Source organism: Pempheris klunzingeri, chromosome 18, assembly GCF_042242105.1.
Source record: "Pempheris klunzingeri isolate RE-2024b chromosome 18, fPemKlu1.hap1, whole genome shotgun sequence".
Lineage (NCBI taxonomy): Eukaryota > Metazoa > Chordata > Actinopteri > Acropomatiformes > Pempheridae > Pempheris > Pempheris klunzingeri.
Genome location: NC_092029.1, coordinates 2,091,710 through 2,114,238, shown reverse-complemented (window position 1 = coordinate 2,114,238; position 22,529 = coordinate 2,091,710). Strand labels below are relative to the sequence as shown.

Sequence of the window (22,529 nt, the reverse complement as noted above, 5' to 3'; positions counted from 1 at the left end):
TCAATGCTATTACTATCATTATTATCATTATTCACTTCACATGTGGTAGAAACACTTTCACAGATTTCCATCCTCAGGAGGAACCAATGGGCTTTCAGCTGAGACCCACAGACAGGAAGTCATAAAAGATGAACGCATTGCTGGTTTTAGTCTTTTCATGATATTCTCTCTAATAATCTTTAACATTTTAGAGCTTTGGTTTTTTTAGTTTCGGATTGTAACTGTTACAGTGCTCTTTTCAAAGCCACCAGACTCCATTAACAAAAACGGATATTTTACATGGGAGCTGCTGGTCTGCTGCTGCCTCGATCAGTTGGTTTGTTTGTGTTATTGTGTGACTTTGGTGGTTTAAAAAGTTGATTTGGATCCAACAGAATACTTGTGTAACACACAATAACACAGAAAAACTAACTGATTAAGGCAGCAATAGACCAGCAACCCCTGTGTTCTGCAAGGCAAAATTCCTGTTTTTGTGAATGGAGTCCGGTGAGTTTGAACAACACGGAACAGCAATGATGAAATATTTAAAAATATGATATTTCATTCAATGCTATTACTATCATTATTATCATTATTCACTTCACATGTGGTAGAAACACTTTCACAGATTTCCATCCTCAGGAGGAACCAATGGGCTTTCAGCTGAGACCCACAGACAGGAAGTCATAAAAGATGAACGCATTGCTGGTTTTAGTCTTTTCATGATATTCTCTCTAATAATCTTTAACATTTTAGAGCTTTGGTTTTTTTAGTTTCGGATTGTAACTGTTACAGTGCTCTTTTCAAAGCCACCAGACTCCATTAACAAAAACGGATATTTTACATGGGAGCTGCTGGTCTGCTGCTGCCTCGATCAGTTGGTTTGTTTGTGTTATTGTGTGACTTTGGTGGTTTAAAAAGTTGATTTGGATCCAACAGAATACTTGTGTAACACACAATAACACAGAAAAACTAACTGATTAAGGCAGCAGTAGACCAGCAACACCTGTATTCTGCAAGGTAAAATTCCTGTTTTTGTCTATAGAGTCTGGTGAGTTTGAGTAGCACGAAACAGCAATGATGAAATTTTTAAAAATACAATATTTCAATACTGTTATTATCATTATTATTGACTAGAAACACACTTTCACAGATTTCCGTCCTCACGAGGAACCAATGGGCTTTAAGCTGAGACCCACAGACAGGAAATCAATCAGTTAGTTTACATAAAATAGTAAAGAACAATGGCATCGGCCTCATTCTTTAACATTTTAGAGCTTTGATTTTGGTTTCAGATGGTTTCCCTAAGCGATGATCCAGAATATGATCAAACCCAGAGTGGGACATGTGACCTCGGGCCTCACCTCTCCCTCTCCTGCTCCAGCAGGTTGGTGAAGTCGTCGCTCTTGGTCATGAAGTCGGCGTGCTTGCGTTTCTCGTTGTCCAGCTCCATGACGGTGCGGCGGTGGCATTTCTCAGCCAGCAGCAGCTGCTCTAACATCCGTCTGTACGTCTCCTTCTGTTTGTCCTCCAGACGGTCCAACTGAAAGAAAAAAAAAAAAACCAAAACGTTCGTTTTTAACAACAGCTCAGCACGGTATCCCAAATCATTGGCTACGGTTGTGTTTGTGGGACCACGTCGAGCAGGGAGGACTCTTTCCACACGATTGTGAGCTTTATTCACACTAACCGCACATTTGTTCAGCCTTTCTTTCTCTGACGCCCTGTGGAATCTGTCTAGCGTGGCAAATCACATTTTCAAGCAGGATTCAAAGCTATTCAGCACACAGAAAAGGTGGATTTTACTCTGATTTCACTCCTCACATACAGTGTGAACATGCATTGTGTGTTTAGGGCCGTTTCTGAACACTTTGGGGCTCTTACACTGTAAATTTAATACACCTCAATGCAAAAAAATGATTAGCAATACTTTATTATCAACAAAGATGTTAATTAACACAAAAAAAGACTGTATGAAATTGTATGTATGTATGAAAATACAGAAATATGAGAAAACATGGCTGACCAGTAGCTGTAAATCTAATCCCAGCTGAAACCCTTTAATACGTTCTGCTTTCTAACCTCGGCCATGGGCTTCTCGTACACGTCCTCGGGGCTCTTGTTGCTGAGGGCGAGCAGACTGTCCCTCTGCAGGGCCTGCAGGGGTTTGGTGGGGGCCGAGGAGCCGTAGTGGGCCTCCAGACGCTCCGGTTTGGTTTTGTCCGACTTCAGCAGGCTGATGATGTCCTCTCTGGCCTGAGGAGACACGAAAGATCCTTTTGGTTTAACCACAAACCGCCGTTATATCGCTCTCTGCACACACACCAGACTCCATTCACAAAAACATTAATTTAACATGGGAGTTGCTGATCTACTGCTGCCTCTATCACTTAGTTTGTTCGTGTTATTGTGCAACTTTAGTGCTTTAGAGGTCAGTTTAGATCCAGCACAATAATTATGTAACACAGAATAACACAAAAAAACTAACTGATTAACACAGCAATAGAACAACAACTCCTGTGTGCTGCAAGGTAAAATGACTGATTTTGTCTATGGAGTCTGGTGGGTTTGAATAGCATGTCACAATAATGATGAAATATTTAAAAATACAATATTTCAGTGCTGTTATTGATATTAGCAAATACCACTACTACTACTAATAATAATAAAAATTATTATTATTATTATTGTCTGTATACATTTATAAAGCACTTCTTAACACAAACTAAAAAATCCAACAATAACAGGAAGTAAATAAATCATAATCAATAAAAAACAAAAAATAATAATAATACAAAAAAAAACTCACGTAAAATGAAATAAATAGTAAAGAAAGCTGTAAGTATTTTACTTTTGCAGTGTACCATCATGTAGAATCACTATGACTGGAGTTACATGGTGTTTAAAAAGGTTTACAGGCTCTGGTTGAGCCCACGTGGAGTTTAACTCTGTGGACACAGTGATCAACGATGTCACATGACTAAATACAGAAGAAGAAGGAGGAGGAGGAGGAAGAGGAGGAGGAGGCAGGTCTTCACCAGCAGAGGGAGATGTTTCCTTTTGTCCAGGGAGACAGAAAACATTTCAAACTTCATCACATCCACGTCCAGCTGCTTTAACATCAATACACATAATTATGAATATTGTCTTCCACTTTCAATCAATCAATCTTTATTTATATAGCACCAATTCATAACAGCGTTCTCTCAAGACGCTTTCCTTAAAGAGCAGGTCCAGACCAAACCCTTTAATATGTTACTCAACGATTCAGGAATTCAAGAATCCCCACATGAGTAAACATCAGATATTATATCAGGTGACAGTAGGAGGAAGAAACTCCCCTTTAACAGAAAGAACTCCTCTTTAACAGGAAGAAACTCCCCTTTAACAGGAAGAAACTCCCCTTTAACAGAAAGAACTCCTCTTTAACAGGAAGAAACTCCCCTTTAACAGGAACAACTCCCCTTTAACAGGAGAAACTCCCCTTTAACAGGAAGAACTCCCCTTTAACAGGAGAAACTCCCCTTGAACAGGAAGAAACTCCCCTTTAACAGGAAGAAACCTCGAACGGGATGCACAAACAAACAACCAAAACAATAACAGCAGCTACAGTGCTGACAACAGGAATATGACTAATAATCAGCAATATGCTGTCATATTCTGACTTCTGGCTCCAAAAAGCCAAGATGGCGACGCCCATAAAGACAAACTTGAGGCTTCAAAACGGCGGTCGACAAACCACAGATTATACTTAAGTATATGATTGATGCCCTTATTGTAAAGTGTCACCTTTTCGCCTTAAACACACTTTTTACCATTTCGACGTGACGGAGAATTACGACGGTCTGTTTTTAACGTGAGATGCATCTGAAGGCCTTGGTGTGAAGTAGAGCTGAACAAAAGCAGCTCTTCCTGTGTGAAATGTCGCTCCGTGCTGAGCGTTTCTCCGTCCCATTGCTAATGGAAAATATTCAACACGCCCAAACAGATGGAAACAGAGGGCGAGGCAGCAGCATCCTGCCTCTCCGGAGAGCCGTTTATAAATGTGCCTCCATTAGAAAATCATTATCAGGCTGGAGCCCAGCAGCAGCAGCAGCAGCAGCAGCCGCCGCCGCCGCCGGGGTGTTTCCACCCCAGCAGAGGTTATTTTCAAAGTCCATCCCATCGCACACTGAGACATGTCAGCATGTGACAAACCGCCTATATTTATAGTTTTATAACCTGTCGGCGCTGCTTTGGGGAAAGAGAAGCGCCTGACGTTTGTGGAAAAGCGACAATTTTCAGTATGTAGTTGGCATGGCAACCAGGCTGTCAAATGAGCGATCCCTCGTCGTATCAATCAATGACAAAACGTATAGATTCTCCAGCTCCCACTGCAGCAAACCCGCATCTGAGCGAGCCATATTATTATTGGTGGAGTTATTGATTTAAGTTCAGTGACTCTGAAACTTCTGAGTTTTGGAAAATCACTTCCTACCGTCTGTTTTTAACTCTTCACACCGACAAATGTTTTAAAACTCCACCATTTGAGCCAAAAGGGAGCTGGAGGTTTTTGTCAATGGAGTCTGGTGGCTTTGAAGAGAGTGAAGAGAGAGGAAATGGCACCGGAGAGGGCTTTTCTGACAGCAATGAAAGGCCTCTAAGATATTCTACATTGTTTTAGGTGGGCCAGGAAGATGGCGGCGGCCATAAAGCCAAATTCGAGGCTTCAAAACGACGTCACGGTGGCTACGTCCACTCTTTATATACAGTCTATGTTGAAATCATGGCGCCTTCCTCCTGATGACGTCACACACACGGTGAGCTACGATTGGTTGGGGACCAGCGTGTAGTCACGGTAACAACTCCATAATCACTTTACTCACAAATATCACAATTTAAAGCTGGAAAAACCTGTTTATGCAGCAGGTCTGACAGTTGTAGTGAGTTAAAGACAGATGCTGATGGTCTATTTTCCTGTGAAGTGACTCTGTACCTGAACCTCCCCCTCCATGATCCCCAGCAGGTGCAGCAGGTCCACATTCGTCAGATCCGACGCCTTCTTGCTCCCCGCAGCTTTCTGAGGTTTCTTAGCCGTCCCAGGCACCGCCGTCCTCCCGTCCTTTTCCTCCCGCTGCACTTTCATCTTCCTCTTTGGGAGCTCCGGGGCGTTCTCCTCCTTCTCCTCCTGCTTGATGAAACCCTTGGCGGGTTGGATGTGTCCGTCATCTTGACCCTCCACGGCGCAGTTCCTGGATCGCATTCTTCACCTGCCAGCAGAGACACAATAGAGGCCATTAAAAGAAACTGTAAGAAAGCTGTTTTCTCTCTGGAAAAAGTCATCCGAATCACAAGTTTTAGATCATTTTCCCGCTCTTCCAGGCAGCCACTGGTCTGAGTTAATAACTGGTGGCATGTTTAACACTCCTGAGATTTCTGAGCTTCATCTTTAATGCATGAAAACCACTAAATTCTTCATCATCATCCCACAACGTCCATATTTGCTTATTGTTTCTCCTCTTTGTTTGATTTTCCAGCAACCTAGCCCTTTAACACAACGCTTTTTGGCGGCCCAGTCTGAAGTTTTGGCTGTTCTTGAATGCACCACAAAAGCACATTTGCATGTGATGACAGCAGGACTTTGACAAGAAAACAAAGGTCCACCATTATGGATTACCTGTCTCACCTGTCAGAGTTTCAACTCCTGCAAAACGGTTTTCACTGACCTCATACCAAGAGCTGCCTGGAGCGTAAATACAAGAAAAGATAGTATGATTTGGAACATGTGCGTAATATAGAGAAGTAAAACCAACAAAAACACCAGCGTGATTCTTTAAAGGCCTTTACAGCTCACCACGACTGAGCTGCGGTTTGATGTGTGTGTTGATAAAGTGCCAGAACTTTCCTTTAAGGTCCTGAAAACCAAATTTCAGGCAAAGGATGGTGTAATAATAATAGTTATAATAATAACACAGTGCTTTTCTTGAAACTCAGACACTTTTTAAAAGGTTGAAACACTCAAAAAACACACGTGACCTGCTGGTCCACTTGGGGATGCAGTGTTACGCCGAAAAGAGCCGACTTCTCTCCTGGTTTATCAGCTCAGGGAACATTTTCCTGATGAGTTTCTGCTCTCAGTCTCTAGTTTACAGTCTTCTTCAGCACAGCAGGATGTTCATTTAGTAAATCATGGTCCCGTTTAGAGACCAGGAAGCTACCTGCTCACTGACCAATTAGAGGCGGTTTCAACATCGCTTCTGGCTCCAAAAAACCAAGATGGCGACGCCCATAAAGCCAAACTCGAGGCTTCAAAATGGCGGATCACAAACCAACGGGTGGCTACGTCCACTTCTTATACACAGACTATGAGTAAAGTACATAAAAACCATAAAAAGCTCTTCTTCAGAATACCAAACTTAAAATAGTGTCCTTAATTTTCACACTCTTTTCAGAGTTAGAACAGTTGTGGTTATTTCACAGGAGAGTTTTGTTTTTGTACAGATTAGGATTTTACATAAAAACATTGTTAAAGATTAAACTAGTGGTTTCCATCCTTCTTCTGCCCCCTTTTCAGAAACATTAACGTTTGGTCTGTGAGTTTCCCCCAAAGAGACATTTCTGCTCCAAACCTCCCACATGGTTTCATTTAAATAACAGTTTGAGGCCCGAAGAAGTGAAATATTTGGTCCAATATTTAACAAATCAAAGATTAGAGAGATTTGTGCAACACAAATGTGGCTTTTCTTTACTCCTTTCCCATGAATCATGTGAAGACCCTCTGGAGGGCCTGCAAAATGAGTACTTCTACTTTTAATACTCTTAGTGCACGTAGCTGATGGTAGTTCTCTACTTTTGAAAGACTTTTACTCGTCATGGAGTGTTTTTATATCAGTAAGGGATCTGAATGGATACGTCCTCCACCACTAACCTTAAATAAGTGTTTTAGTTGATCCACCACAACTACACCTTAACAATGATTCATTTAGCCACGACTAAGGACCAGGTTAGAGGTTACTGGACCTGAACCAGGCCAAAGGTCCCCGGGGCTGCAGGTCTGGATGAAAACGGGCCGTGACTCAGCCAGAGAGAATCCTGGCAGCGAAGCGGTAGCAACCACGTTACTGCCGCCTGTTATTAATAGTTGTTTCAGGGCAGGTGCCAAGATCTCCCACGTGTTGAAACCACAGGGCCGTCTTCGCTCTGACGGGGGCAGTCAAAGGTTCGGAGGAGGAAGTCTGTGGGGGGATCTGGGTGAGTGTCTGGAGTCAATCATAAGCTCCGTGGGCTGACCAAGAGCCTTTATATCGCCTAATTTACTGTGCACACACATTACAGCAGCGGTGGAGGAAGTACTCACATCCTTTACTGCAGTAAAAGTACTGATAGCACACTGTAAAAGTACTCTGGTACAAGTAAACATCCTGTATCGTGTGAAAATATGCAGGTATAATCAGAAAAAAGTACTTAAAAGTGTTAAAGGAAAAGTAGTGGGAGCAGAAGAGTGTCCTCTCTGTATTATTATAAAGAGACAGACAATAATAATAAACAGGTGGAAAACGTTTGTGTCTCATTTTTGACATTGTTTCTGCATGAAAAACGTCTGAACAGTTATTAGTATCGTGGATGGATGGAGATGGCTGACAGCAAATTACCACAAAGAGACTCAAAACCACAATGCAGACCTGAAAATGTCTGTAAAGGGACACAAAACAGCTGCAAAGAGACACAAAATGACCATAAAGTTACACAAAACGACTGGAGTACATACAAGAAGACAAAAAATGACTATAAAGAGACACAAACGGTCACAAAGAGACAGTTTGGTTTGTAGAAATAGTGAAAATAGTGAGAAATATTGTCACAATGTCCAAAAACCAGTCCAACTACCAACAATGTTCAATTTACAGTCACTTAAATCACAATATGTTTGACAGTTTTCCATCTCTTCAACGTCTTTACGATTCATGGATGGATTAAGGTCAATAAGTCAATAAAATAACTACGAAGAGACAAAAATGTCCACAAAGACAGTTTGGTTTGTAAAAAATAGTGAGAAATGAGCCCAAAGTGACTGATTCACTCTGACTGTTGTGTCCAGAACAAAGTCCACAGCTCAACATCATCAAAAACATTCAAATTAGTGAAATGATTCAGAGGAAAAGCAGCAAATCTTCACATGTGAGAACCAGGAAATGATTTTACAGGGAAAACTCATAACAAAACATCATATTTTATTAACCCTTCATGCTTATTTGAGCGAATTAATCAGATAACTGTAGTAAAGAAAAAGTAGAATATTGGAGTTCAGTTTGGATTTTTATTTATTTTAGAGCAACTTTAACATAAAATCTGCATTTAAAACTCTAGACTTGGGAGTTTAATATGAAAATACAAGATATTATATCGTAAGTGTCGTAAATAAGGGACTTAAAGAAATAAATGGCCTTCAGGAGAGACGATTCAATTTAAATTAACGCCATACGTCATTTACAGTGTTTGTTTGTACTAGAAAACCTTCTTTGATAAACTGCGGTGACACGAGCGGTCAGTGGAAACAAGTTTAGGAAATAACGTTGAGTGTGAGGCCCATAAACAGAGACGGTGTGTTTACAGGTCATGTTTTCATCAGACTGTTGAACCTGATGACGGGAAAACAGATCCGTGTAAACAGTTTACAGGGAAACTCGTTTGTGCTGCTGAGGAAGACGTTTTACTGTGAGGGTTTGACTTGACGTCACTAAAACAGCGTGTTTCTCTTCCAACATGAAAGCACCTCATCAGTTATTATAGGTCTGTAGTTTTTTCATTAGCTTTCATTTTTATATTGTTTTTATCGCTTTATTTTAGTCTCCAGGGTGGATTTGCTCATTTCAGTGTAGTTTTTCTTGTTTAAAAATGTTTAATTTCATTTAGTTTTTATTAGAGTCGACGCTCCGGCTCCAGATTTTGCACCATTAGGCGCTTTGTGTATTTTATCTTGTCTACATATCAACTTCAGCCTGTATATTTGATTCTCCTCTTCCCTTCAGAGATCTATCTATCTATCTATTACTATTTTTTATTATAATCTGGGGGGTACAGTACAAACACGACACTTTAGACAGGCCAGTCTGAATAAACAGGTGCCTCATGTTTGCTGTGTGGAAAAGATTTGACCAAATTGACACTAAAACTAGAGACATTTTCTTTATGTTTTTATTCTTTGTTTAGCTACTTTTCATTTTTTTAAATTTATTTATTTTTATACTTTATTTCTGTTTTTTTTTTTTTTTACAAGGGTTAGCAAATTACAGAATAATCATTAAAAAGTAAAAGCAAATATGAAAACAGGACAGACACAGTGCACGATGCATTCAGGTACATTCTGACAAGTAGAAATAGATCTAATAGATATGATATATATATTATATATTAGGTGTGTTTGTGGTGATCCTGTTTTTCTCCAGTATTTCTCTCCTTTCTCCTTCCAAAGCCACAACATGAAGGTCATTTTCTCTAAACAGTGTTTATAACGTTTATTAAGAGTTTCATGGTGGGAGGATTCCTTTGGACACTCCAGACTGCAAAACACCACATTTTTTACTTCTGATTTGGCGAAAGAGAAAGTCGTATTAAAGTCTTCCTCCAGAAAACAGAATTTGCAGAAATTCAAAGCCACATTTCTTATGAAATTACTTTATTATCTTCTTTTTCCCAGCAACATTTTCTCACACCTAGTTTAGCCTCTAGTTTCACTTTGGCTAGGTATAATAAGCTTGGTAAAAAATCAGCAGTTTAATTCTCATTTTCCTGGAATACCAGCCACCAGAAGAGGGTAAAGTATGAACGTTGCTGGAGGGTTTCAGACACAAAATGATAATTTACTAATAAGCGACTTTATTAAGTGACTTAGTGACATTTATCTGTCAGTAGCTGGTAGATGTTCACATTTAAAAAGTTAGTTTCCAACCCAGTTTGAGTGTAATGCTCCTTTACACGACCGACCCGTGATTATAATGTAGTTTACTGTTCAGTCTTTTGATATAAGGGCTATAAATATGCGACTTTGAGGCTTGAAAATATTTGTCGACACAGTGATGCTGGGAACTGCCGCAGCGGTTTCCATCTACATGTCAAACTCCTATGGAACAAATGTAAATAAACCAAAAATATAACCCGCCAAATAAATTGTAGATTGTGTCTTCGGTCCTGCCCGGGGAGAGATATTTCTGGAGACGTGAACCGGACTCTCTGATTTACGCTTCAGCCGGGATCAGACCTCAGACAGCTGTGGCCTGTGGTCGACACACGAGACCCGCCGTGGATAAATGGTGGAGGAGGTATGTTGACAGCAGGGTGTGTTAGTGGTGAGAAAAAAGCTCATCCAGTAATGAGAAGGTCACAGGTTTGACCCGAAGAGCGCCAGGCTTTGAAGACGATCTTACCTAGTGGCCAAAATGCGTAATCACAACAATGGCGTCCGTCACGTGATGCAAATGGGCCCGAAAATAACTTTTTCCTACAGACTGACATTATGAAAGGCTCATTTTACCATCAGAATTTGATCCATTCAGTGGGATAACATTGAAATCTAAAAGATCCACACAGTAAAATCAATTTATCCCCATTCAAGTTAGTGGGCAAACCCGAAATTAGCCGGCTCGGCTAACGGTGCGCATGCTCTATGGGACCAACAACATGGAAGAGCCACATACTTCAATGCAAAATATGGGAAATCAAACTTTTTTGGCTTAATGAGGAATGAATTAAAACTTCAACGCTGCATCCAGGTCTCTTTACAGAGCAGAACTGTTCTTTCTTTCTTACAGCAAACTTAGATATGACGCTTTCTAATCAATTTGAATAAAAAAAAAATAAAAAATTAGCCACTCAAGTTAGCGGAGGGCTAACCGGAAAAAAAACATATTGACCTAATGCTGATCAGCATCGTAACTGTACGTGCGTTGTGATGCTATTGTTATAAGACCTTTATTAGTCACATACGGCGTTAAACACAGTATAATGTGCAGTGAAATGTTCTGAGTGCTAGCACACACACACACTACGACAGGGTTGTGAACGTACACATAGCATGCTCAACGTTAGCATATAAACACTGTGAGCGTGTTAGCGCGCTGAAGCCTGAATGTAGCATGACTCTTTATTAGCTTCACACTCGGTCACTCGTAGTTACAGTCTGTATGATGTGACGTGAACGCAGCATAGTATTTATTAATATGCTAACAGTAATGCTAACTCATGGCTCACTCAATGTTTTGCTAACATCACATTATAAGCTAATATTAGCATGACTCACAGCTTTGCTAATGGAGTCCACTAACATGTTTACATAAAATATTTTAGAGAAAAGCTGCCCAGTTTTGCCAGTTAGCACCACCATTACCCACGAGCGCTAATGAGCTAATGATATCTAATCAGGGTAATGATATCTAATCAGGGTAATGATATATAATCAGGCTAATGCTGCTCACTATGCTTAAAGTGTGACGGCTGGCCTTCGTCTCTATTTGTGACGTGACCCTGAGCAGCAGACGCAGCTGTTTGTTTGGTGAAATTATAAAAGGGGTATTTTTAGGGTCTCCCCACTCGTGTCCAGAGTCCAACAAGGGGAAACTCCAGGGATATCAATTTATGAGCCATCAGCAATCCCACAGATGCCTGAACCTCCACTTTACTTCACAGCTGCAGCTCTCATGCTCCTCCACAACACAAACAGCCACGTTAGCTTAAAAAACAGTTGTTAAGCAAACAGAAAGTCGTGTTTCCTTGCAGAAATATTCTTTGTAATGATGTTTTGCAGAGTGTTGTCGGGTAAATATAGATAATTTTAGCACTAACGGCCTCTGTGGGCGGTAATTGTTTGTTTTGGCGGTGATAATGACAACACGGTTAAAAGCAAAGATGAAGCTAAGACAAGAGCATGTTAGCATTGACGACAACTATCAGAATTAAAGTAGTAACAAGCTAACTGACCCTGCGGCGGCCATATTGAATCGTAGGTACGGTTAAGATGTCATAAACAGTCAAAAATACTGTGGAACTGTAACATTTAATGCTTTAAATCTGAGTTTAATTTCCTTGAACAGAGGAATTTAGCTGACTTGTGGCATCTGTAACTATGACTAGTGGGCATGAAAAGTATTTGCAACTCAGAAACTGATAATTAGGACAAGAGAAGAGGTTAATTTGATGCCGAGAGTGTTAGCTTGCTAGCTAGCATGTGTCTGTTTAGGTTGTTGTTAGTTAAACTGCTATAATTATTATTTTCACACAACTTTATTTGTAAACCACCTGTCGAGCAGCTTAAAATGTTGGACAGCAAAGAAATAACGTGTACTGAGCAATAAAAACATTGAGTTCATATAAAGCTGTAGGTTTTTTGAACATTGGTTGGTTTACTAAAGTTTGCTGGACTCATAAATGAAATAACGCAAATTTCTCATGTTACATTGAAATTATTGCACCAACAAAGCAACATTAGCATGCGGTTCAATAAAAAATACTTTTTTAGCTATACTTTAACATCATAATATTTATCTATTTAAACAAAAATGACTTTTCAAGAGGAAATACATTAGAGCTGAAACGACTAGTTGATTAATCAATCAATTTAGTGACTTTGAGGCCAAAAATGCCCCAAAAAAAACAAATCCAGAGCTCTTTAAATGTGCGGTTCAGGCTGATTTTCACTGTTTTATATCAGTGTTATCGGATATTTTTGTGTTTTGGACTATTGATCGAACAAGACATTTAGAGACATCACTTTGACTTCTGGGAAACTAAGATCGGCATTTAATAGACCAGACTAACAAGCAGTTAATCACCAGATTAAACAATAATGACAATATATCACCAGTTACAGTCGTAAAAGCCATTACATTAAAGATACACTCAAAAAGTTGGGAATGTAAAGGTCAAGGTTGCTACGGCACGTTTTGGTGTTTTTATAATTATAATCATTATTGATGTGTAATTATTGATATGTGTCAACTGTGTAAAGGTCAATAATGCGTCTAATTCCCTTTCACTTTGTCTCCCGTTTTGCAGTTTGCACTTTGCACATATCATATTTAATTGTTAAAGTCTATTCTGTATAGTTTCACTTACTTTGCACACTTCACCTCACACATTGTGACACTTCTCACAAATTTGTACTTTTCAATCTGTACTTTTTGTTTTAAAAAGGGACAGACTATTTAATTTAATTGTATTTTATTGTGTCTAAGTTTCTGTTCAACTTTGTATTTTAATATTTTGTATTGTTGTGACTTGACCTCTGTACCGCATTCTGGCACAACAATTTCCTCCGGGATAAATAAAGTCATTCTTATTCTTATTCTTATTCTTAATACAAGATGACCTTAATGCAGCTGTGCTGAAGCGATGGCCTTTGTCCAAATTCAACACTACAACTTTGTAGTTCTTCAAACTTTGTGCTTTTGCATGATGTAGGGCATGCAGATTCAAAAATGCCTATAAAAGGGAAGAAATGAGCTCGGTGAGGAGGTTTGAGGAGGTTTGAGGAGGTCCGGCCTGTCGCTGTAACTCACCATAAGGGGGAAAGCAATGCAGTCAGTCATGTGTGCAGCAGGAGGGTTTAGATACAGAGTCCTCAGAGGCAATAACTTCACAGTGGAGACAAAACAAATACATGAATCCATTAATCCATTGTCTAATGTTTCTGTCTAATTTGGATCATGATGTGTTACATCCATCTAAGAGCTTTATTATTGATTCAGTCGTGGTTTTCATTATTCCCTAAACGCCTCTGACTTTCTGCTTCAGCGGCTCAAAGTCCTCAGACGACATATCAGCAGGAGAATCAAACCAGCAAGATTTCTGCATTTATTTCTGTATTTCTGCATTTATTTCTGCATTTATTTCTGTATTTCTGCGCGCCTGCTCACATCAAACCACAGAATGTGCTCTGTAGTGTGTGGGCTGCAATATGATGCACTTATGAAACTGTGCTGGGATAAATGAAGAATAAATAACCCTCAATAACCTCATGACGGCAGATATTTCCTGTAAAACCGTATGCTAACGTCAGTGGATTGGGGCTTTTAACTTGTCTTACTGGATTTAATGCGTTCTCGGCAGAGTGACTTACAGTATTTTAAGCATTTTCCAAATATTACAGATGATGGAAAGTGAATTGAATAACGTCGGCAGCCATGTGCAGGCTGGAGACAGACAGAACATCACAATGAAGCCTTGTATATCAGATTAATTTCACATCCCCTGATCTTATCAACCACTTAGTGCTGCCATGGCGACCATCTTGAATATCATAGTAAACACAAACAGAGCCTGCTCTTCCCCACTCTTCTCCTTTATATCCCCATTTAAAATATGTCTGACGCTGGGCTCTCCTGGCCAATGTGACAAATAATGTAGTTTTATTTTTGTTTTTATCTTGTGAAATGTAGATTTCGTGTTACAGACTTTGAAGTTCAGCGATTCAGTGTTTCTTGTTGAAATGCACTGTGGGAGTTGTAGTCACCTGTGTTGGGGCAGCGGGCGCGATGAGGTCAGAGGTTCTCTGTTGTGGAACCTCCTTCCAGTTTGGGTTCGGGGGGCAGACACCCTCTCTACATTTAAGAGTAGACTAAAACCTTCCTTAGAGATAAAGCCTATAGTTCAGGACTGGATCAGACCTTGGACCAGCCCCTAGTTATGCTGCTATAGGCTCAGACTGCCGGGGGACTCCCATGATGCACTGGGCTCTCTCCATCGTTATGTCTCATGTCAGCCAAATGTCTGTTACTAACTTGTTATCTTCCCCGGAGCCTTTCTGTGCTTTCTCATCTCTCAGGTTCCTGTGGATCCTGGTCCTGGTCCTGCTGATGTGGTTCTCTGGTTCCTGTGGATCCTGGTCCTGGTCCTGCTGATGTGGTTCTCTGGTTCCTGTGGATCCTGGTCCTGGCCCCGCTGATGTGGTTCCCTGGTTCCTGTGGATCCTGGTCCTGGTCCCGCTGATGTGGTTCTCTGGTTCCTGTGGATCCTGGTCCTGGCCCCGCTGATGTGGTTCCCTGGTTCCTGTGGATCCTGGTCCTGGTCCTGCTGATGTGGTTCTCCATCCGTCTGTCCTAGGCTCCAGCCTGTCCGTCCTTGGGAGCTGGATCTCTCCTTCACTGTGGTGCTCCCGGAGGTTTCTCTTTTCCCACTGGGTTTTTTGAGTTTTTCCTTCCCGAAGAAGGAGGGTCATAAAGGGCAGGTGATGCCTCGGACTGATCCATCGGACTGATCCATTGGCCTCATCGACTGCTGGACTCTTTATTAGATTGTTTGTTCGCTTACACTTGTTTATTTCAGTGAACTTTGTAAAGAACTATGAGACACTCTGTTGTGATATTGGGCTATACAAATAAATTTAATTGAATTAAACTGACAACAACAAGCAAACAAATTGGTTTATATGAGTAATATAAATGTTATTTCCTCATTTATATAAATCCATGACATCTAGCAAATAACAAACTACGAAATGGTTTTCATGCTCTCCATAATAATGTAGTTTACCAAACAAGCCACATAATTTGCTGCGTTATTATTTTTATATGATGCTGTTAGGACACAGTTTATTTCTTACAGTTATAGCAGCTCCTCCTTTATTTTATAAATGCAATTTACGGTGTTTTTTTATTGTCCTGCTTTTCTTTTATGTCATGAATTAATTATGAGTAATGTGGCATACCTTGAATTGCCTTGTTGTTGAAAGGTGCAACCCTAATAATAATAATAATAATAATAATAAAGAAACACTATGACGAGGGCAGGGCAGCAGTTATTCAAACAGCTAAGAGATGGTTTTAATGGGAAACCTCCTCCAGACACTGGCCAAAGGTTTGGCTGCTCCACGAGCTCAGCTGGCAGCTTATTTCTACCCGACTGAGACTCCAACTCCTACGGCCACTAGGTGAAAAAGGTTCTGATGAAACGTTCTGCAGAGGAAAGCTGCACGACGGCCGAGCCGCTCAGGTTCACACGCAGGTCAAACTGTGTCACAGTTGTGAGTGTTTTCACATCAGGGAAATGTGATTATCTTGATTTAGATTGAAGGGTTATTATTGTAGTGCTGAGTTCTGCCTCTGTCGCTCTGGGCTGTGTGTAAAAATACTACAATTCTCCTTTAATAAATCTTCAGCACACTTCACTTCAGTCTCAGAGTTAAAATAATAAACTACAAATAAAGAGAATACTTCACCACTGTTGTACTCAGTAGTAAAAGTCACACTTATAAATCAAACTTGTAAAGTAAATAAGATTTATTGTGAGCAGTATTGACGGTGAAATTATTATTGGAAGGTTTCAGCTACTCATGAAGATCATGTGTTTTGACTGAAAGCTCCAGACAGCTACAATATGGATCTCCTGCTGAGATTATTTTGCCAGCTGCAAATTAAATGAACACTTTATGAAATTTTAAGCTAAAAAGAAGTTTTAAAAAGTACAAAGAAAAAGTGGAAATTTTAGAATCTACAATTTGAGGGAGGAAGACCGTGTGATGTGGACGAAAGCTCCAGACGGCTACAAAATGGGCCTTGTGATGGCGCTATTTCATGCACTGGAGGACCGTACAGTATCTTTAGCTTCAGTTTTTATTATACGTGAATTTGCAGACTTTCATCCCAAGAAAACGCAAAACTGAGTCAATCAACTCCAGTTTTTAATTTAAATTCAAATAATTTATAATATGTGAAATCAGCATGTATGAGTGGATTCCTACCTGATCAATACACGGTTTAATAAAAGCCATGTGGACCATATGGACATTTTGATCGGTGGATTAAGTTAACTCCCTGTTTCACTTGGGCCAAAATGTTTTGCTGGTGATGACACACCTTCATAACTGGAAAATGTGACTCCACTTCTGTCGTGCCGTTATCTCAAGGTCGCCGCTTAATTATCTCGTCATCCGCACATACCGAAGCAGCAGTTTGAGCATGTGTTCTCTGTTCTCTCCACGGAGGGCAAATTAGGTCCGACAGTGGAGAACAGAAGTGACGAGAACAAATAACAACCACGTCAGTTTTCTTATCTCATGATTATGATGTAATTCAGGCGTGAATGACACAAAATCTAATATCTGATATTCCAGCAAGATTCCTGTCAGAAGCACAGATGTTTTTAACCAAAAAAAACAAAAACCATAAACACCATGACCGGGAAAAAGAGTCTACAGTCACGCTATCGGCATGCACGTTACAGACTGTGTAAAGAAGTGGATGAAAGTTTAATTTCTGAACAGTGACATCGATGCTGAAGAGCCTTAAAGCTGCGTTCTCTCTAATGTCCAGCAGGGGGCGACTCCACCAGCTCCAAACAGAAGTCTGATTGGATGGAAGTCTATGGCTTGTGCTGCTTGTGCTAACTGGAGCTAATGCTTGTGCTAACTGGGGCTAATGCTTGTGCAAACTGGGGCTAATGATTGTGCTAACTAGGGCTAATGATTGTGCTAACTGGGGCTAATGATTGTGCTAACTAGGGCTAATGATTGTGCTAACTGGGGCTAATGATTGTGCTAACTAGGGCTAATGCTTGTGCTAACCGGGGCTAATGCTTATGCTAACCAGGGCTAATGCTTGTGCTAACCGGGGCTAATGCTTGTGCTAACCGGGGCTAATGCTTGTGCTAACCGGGACTAATGCTTATGTTAACCGGGGCTAATGCTTATGCTAACTGGGGCTAATGCTTATGTTAACTGGGACTAATGCTCATGCTAACCGGGACTAATGCTTATGTTAACTGGGGCTAATGCTTATGCTAACTGGGGCTAATGCTTATGCTAACGGAAGCTAATGTTTATACTAACTGGGGCTAAGGATAGATTTAAATCTCCTGCTACATCCAACTCGCTATCCAGGTGAAGACGACCTCTCTAACCCCGTGGGGACGGGGTCACAAGCCAATCAGAGGCCTCGGATCTGTCAACACATTCAAACTTTGCGTTTCCTGCACTTTGATACCTCTGGTGGTCACCTGACAGTCAGAGATGTGGGAACAAATTCTTGCATCAGCGCGTCGTCCTGGCTTTCATGAATCTGTGGAAAACCACTCGAGGCGGCGGGCTGCAACATACTGTAGCACTCAACTAATATCAGACCATCAAGCACCCGTGCTCCAAATAGTGACACTTACAGTGGAGGCTTAAGTGTCACCACAGGCTCACATTACCATCTTTAGCACGTCACAGCGATAACCAAAATAGAGCAATTATGATGGCACGTGAGGAGACCGTGTCATTAAAACTGTTTCTATATTGAATTTTACGACGGAGCGTGTTGAATATTCTGCTGATCAAAGACTCGTGGAGGAGGTGAAGGTGACCTGAGACACAGATATGATCAGAACCACCTTTTAAAGCTCACACATGTAAACTTGTGACCTTCTGGCTGCATCTGCACTGCTTTTTACTAGTATCTGTACTCGTTTATCATTATTAATTATTACAGAAATAACCATTTTAGCCTGCTTGAATTTGATATTTAGAAAATATTTGATGTAATGATATAATCCAGTGGATATTTTTTCCATCTTGGCAAACTGTGGACATGTTAAAATGAGCCCATAAGGTGCAGGAATGACACACTCCTGTTATTTAAAATACTTATTAAATAGTTAAATCACACAGCAGCAGGAATAAAACGTGCACCTCCACATTCAGACAGGCATTAACTATAAACTAAGGGCTAATGCACATTTATTGTTATTGCAAAACGAACCCCATCAGGGTGACGCAGGACCCCTGAGCCATCCTGCAGGGGGAAAAGGATAATCTCGTGCAGGAGTCTTCACAGATGAGCGAGCAGCAGGGCCACGAAGAGGCTGCTACCAAAATAGAAACCACACATGAAACCCAGTTTAATGTAAAACCGTGTCAGAGTTTGGCCTTAATGCAGATTAACTCTGTCTACGTGTGTCAAGTCCTGCAGGACAGTTCATCTGCTGAAGAGAGGAGGGGAAGTCCTCTGTAAACCTGCTCTTCCTCGGCTAAACACTGCTAAGTACGAAGAGGATATTCTGTTAGTGGCTGGATGGCTGCAGGTCCAGTGCTTTTCAGTGGAAGCTACTAGAGGATGATATTTATAGTTCTGTTTAGGCAACACAAGGCACTTGGTTATGGTTATTAAAAGGTCAGGGTTGGTCAAGTATTTAAAAAGTCAATCTTACTCCAACGGTGTGTTTGTATTCAACATGTAATCAAAACTACAACCATTCCCTGAGATAGCATTTAGCATTTTAGCAATAAAGGTGTTTTTAAGAGACAGGTTTGGGCGAAGAGGGTTTTTAAAATGACCTAAAAGCAGCATGAAAGGAGGAGGTTTTATGATCCCGAATAAAAGGTCCCATCATGACACCTTATCATGACAAACTAGACCTGTGGCAGCGTGGGACGCTCCGGTCTGGTGCGCCCAACGTTCAAACCCTACCCAGGGGCGACGTAAATGACAACACATTCCCGGACCACGTCAGTCATCGGGGGAAACTCGTGGGCTGAGACGAGGCAGGTTTTTATCCCCTCAGCGGTTTGTGCAAGAGCTGTAATCAGCGGCGACCAGTCCAGAGGGCTGACATCACTCCCAACACGCAGCCGAGCAGCAGCCAAGGCTCACATGCCTTTGAGATGGAATGAGCATGAAGTCACTTCCCTCATAAACTCTGGGAGTAAAGAGAGGCAGGATATCATCAGAGTAACATAAAATGAGGCTTTTACAAGCCAGTTAGCTCCCAAACGCTGCTGAATGTCGAGCGGTTTGGTCTGCTGAGAAATGACTCATGGGAGCTCGGACCATCCCGTAAGTGACCTCAGAGAAAACTCCCATCGCCATCACGGTGCCCGAACACCACAGGAGGGATCGATCGCTGAAGCGTGACTCTCTCGTATCACACAGAAGGTTAATCGTTCAAATTTGACGACGCAGAACAAGAATCTGCTTGATTCTGCTAAAAAACCTGTATTGACTCCACTCAAATACATTTTTTTTTTTTAAATGTCCCCACTTTATGATCAATATCATACATGCAAGAGTTCTCTAGCCGCAGTAGTTAGCATGTTAGCATGCCTGAAGCATAAAGCTAACAGCTATTGTGTGTAAACTTGCTAACATTTAGCAGGTTTACACAACATGACAGGTTTATATACCGGTGCTACACGTTAGCTTGTGCTAGCAGGGGTGGATTGTAATGCATTACAAGTAAAGCACATCAGTCAAAAAGTCATTTTTAAGGCATTTTTTTAAACTGCATCTTACTCTTTACTCAGCTATTTTTGAGCCAGTAATCTATTTTCTACTTAATGTGAGAGACTTTATATTTTATATTTATCCCACACTGGATATTCACCTGTTACAGCAGCAGTGTCAGTAACAGAAGTAGAACAAAAACAAGGGATATAACAAATATAAAAATAAATACAGAATAAAAATATTGAATATATCCACGTGGAGCATCACAGCAGAGTAAAATGCAGCTAGTGGCTGTCACATTGTCGTTGTTGGAGGTTTATGTAACGCTGCTGTTAAACAGTCTGGGGATGAACGCTCCTTCTTACACTGAGGGGAATCAGCCTGCTGCTGAAGGAGCTGCTCAGGGCCACGTTTAGCCTGGCTGAGGTTATTGTGCTTCTAACATAGGTATGCAGATGTTAGAAGGTTTCCAAGATGAACCCAGATGATTTACTGAGTTGACAATATCAATAATCCCTTTGCAGGTCCAGGGCATGGTTAGCCTAGCTTAGCACAGACACTGGCTCCACTGCAGGCTGGTATTTTGTATTGATTATAGTAGGAGAACATATGTAGTGTAGTGAAGTTTTCCTGTCAGCAGTTTGTTCAGACGTGTCTTTTATAACTGCAGTGGAGAAAAATGCTTTATTTTGGTCAGCTGCTCACTGGGAACACTGCAGTGCAATAATCACACTGGCTGTATTGTGTACCGACATTTGACAGGCATCAGTAAGTCCCCATAGCGCACACAGGACCCGTCAAGCAGACAGACAAAGGAGCCAAATTTGAGAGCTGATCTGCAAGAACCTGCAGCAACATCTCATCGTTTCCAACGTAATCCATCATGATGTTATCGGCTGCTTGATTTGCCCTCTGCGGAACAGAAAACTGCTCCCAAACAAATACGGTGCTCCTCTCTGGTCCCTGTTATGCTGTCATGGGAACAGCCGTCGCTGTTATGAAACCAAACAAGAGGGCACCCCCCCCCCACACACACACACACATAACCCTCCCACACAGATAACTGAGCTGAATTAGCAGAATGATCTCACGGCTCGCGTCTTATCAGTCAGTCTTGGAAGACACAGTGACACTGTTACAACACTGGAGCAGCTGAATCAGAGGACATTTAACTGTTATTATACAGCAGTCTGGAGGAATACTCCACTCTGATTGGCTGCCGGGTGTCCGCTAAAGAGGGATAATGGACACCTACTAAGTGGTTCAGGTGGTACTGCCTGTTCACCGTTATAAATTAATGCGTCGGCTGCAGTAACCATAGCAACAGGGACGTTGCAGCATCTCACCAAGCTAACGTTAGCTTATTGAGTCTGAACACCACAAGCTGCAGGAAGTAGACTGATCCCCCTCTGACCTCACTGAGACTCGGGGTCACGTGATCGCTCTCCGATCTCGTCTGTGATCTGGAGCTTCAAACTCAGGACAACAATCCTGTAGGTGAAGTCGGCTACAGCGTCCGTCTCACGTTCAGCTCTTAGCTTCAGGCTGCAGCGACAGTAACGTTACACACGGCCGATCAATTGTCTGTGAAAATCTTTATTGATTTGGAGATAGTGACACAGCCGGTTAGCTAGTTAGTGCTGTGGTTAAACATGCTGTGAAATCATATTTACTGATGTTTACTTTATTTATTTAGGTTGAATTTTGCTATCATAACGTTAGCTTTGTGGCTAACAGCTAATCCAAAGGGATCTATGAGCTGAGGGACTAGAAATATGTTTGGTTTGAGTTGTTTTAATGATCCAGGAAGTTGTCATCCCACAAATCCACAAATCGAGGTCGGACCAGACCACGATTATTGGATTATAAAGTAACTAAAGCTGTCGGACAGATGAAGTACTAAGATGTAGAGGGGTGAACTGTTGGTGTACAGATGGACGAAGAGCCAGGAGGTCACCAAAGGAAAGAACAACGTCTCTGGGGATCATGAAATATTAAAAAAAAGTCAGTATCAGTGGAGATAACTGGTGTTGAACATCATCTTCAGATATACAACATGTTGGTGTCGTGATCATTTAAAGATCAATGCCAATACAGACAACCTGATACACCCAAACACATCAGCCGTCCCAGAGCCTGAGGCCGAGGTTTTAGTTTGAAATGCTGCTGACAGACAGAACACACCCTGACAATGTAGGGAGGATTTTCACGATTCAAAACTTCAAATAAAAACTAAATATTTTTCTGTAAAATACAAAAAACTGTGTGAAAGCTCTGTTAAAAATAATCCATTCCATATATCTGCCTCCGGTCCTGAGTTCTGCTGCTCACAGGAATAATAAAAAAAAAGGATTTAAAACAACTTGCAGTGAAAACAGTGGA

The 22,529-nt window shown here is 41.1% G+C and overlaps 2 protein-coding genes across 3 annotated transcripts in view; both read right to left on the bottom strand.

Moving 5' to 3' along the window:
• The window catches only part of cox7a2b (cytochrome c oxidase subunit 7A2b), a 70,856-nt gene that overhangs the window by 29,571 nt on the left and 18,756 nt on the right, over nt 1–22,529 (bottom strand). The gene's annotated exons all lie outside the window — the stretch shown is intronic.
• The window catches only part of filip1b (filamin A interacting protein 1b), a 41,977-nt gene that overhangs the window by 16,181 nt on the left and 3,267 nt on the right, over nt 1–22,529 (bottom strand). For both annotated transcript variants that reach the window (XM_070849369.1, XM_070849368.1), the window contains exons 2-4: nt 4,955–5,228; nt 2,062–2,235; nt 1,344–1,522 (exon numbers count right to left, since the gene is read on the bottom strand). In XM_070849369.1, coding sequence (XP_070705470.1) covers nt 1,344–1,522; nt 2,062–2,235; nt 4,955–5,221 — 620 coding nt within the window. In that variant the 5' untranslated portion in view covers nt 5,222–5,228. The remainder of the gene's footprint in view (nt 1–1,343; nt 1,523–2,061; nt 2,236–4,954; nt 5,229–22,529) is intronic.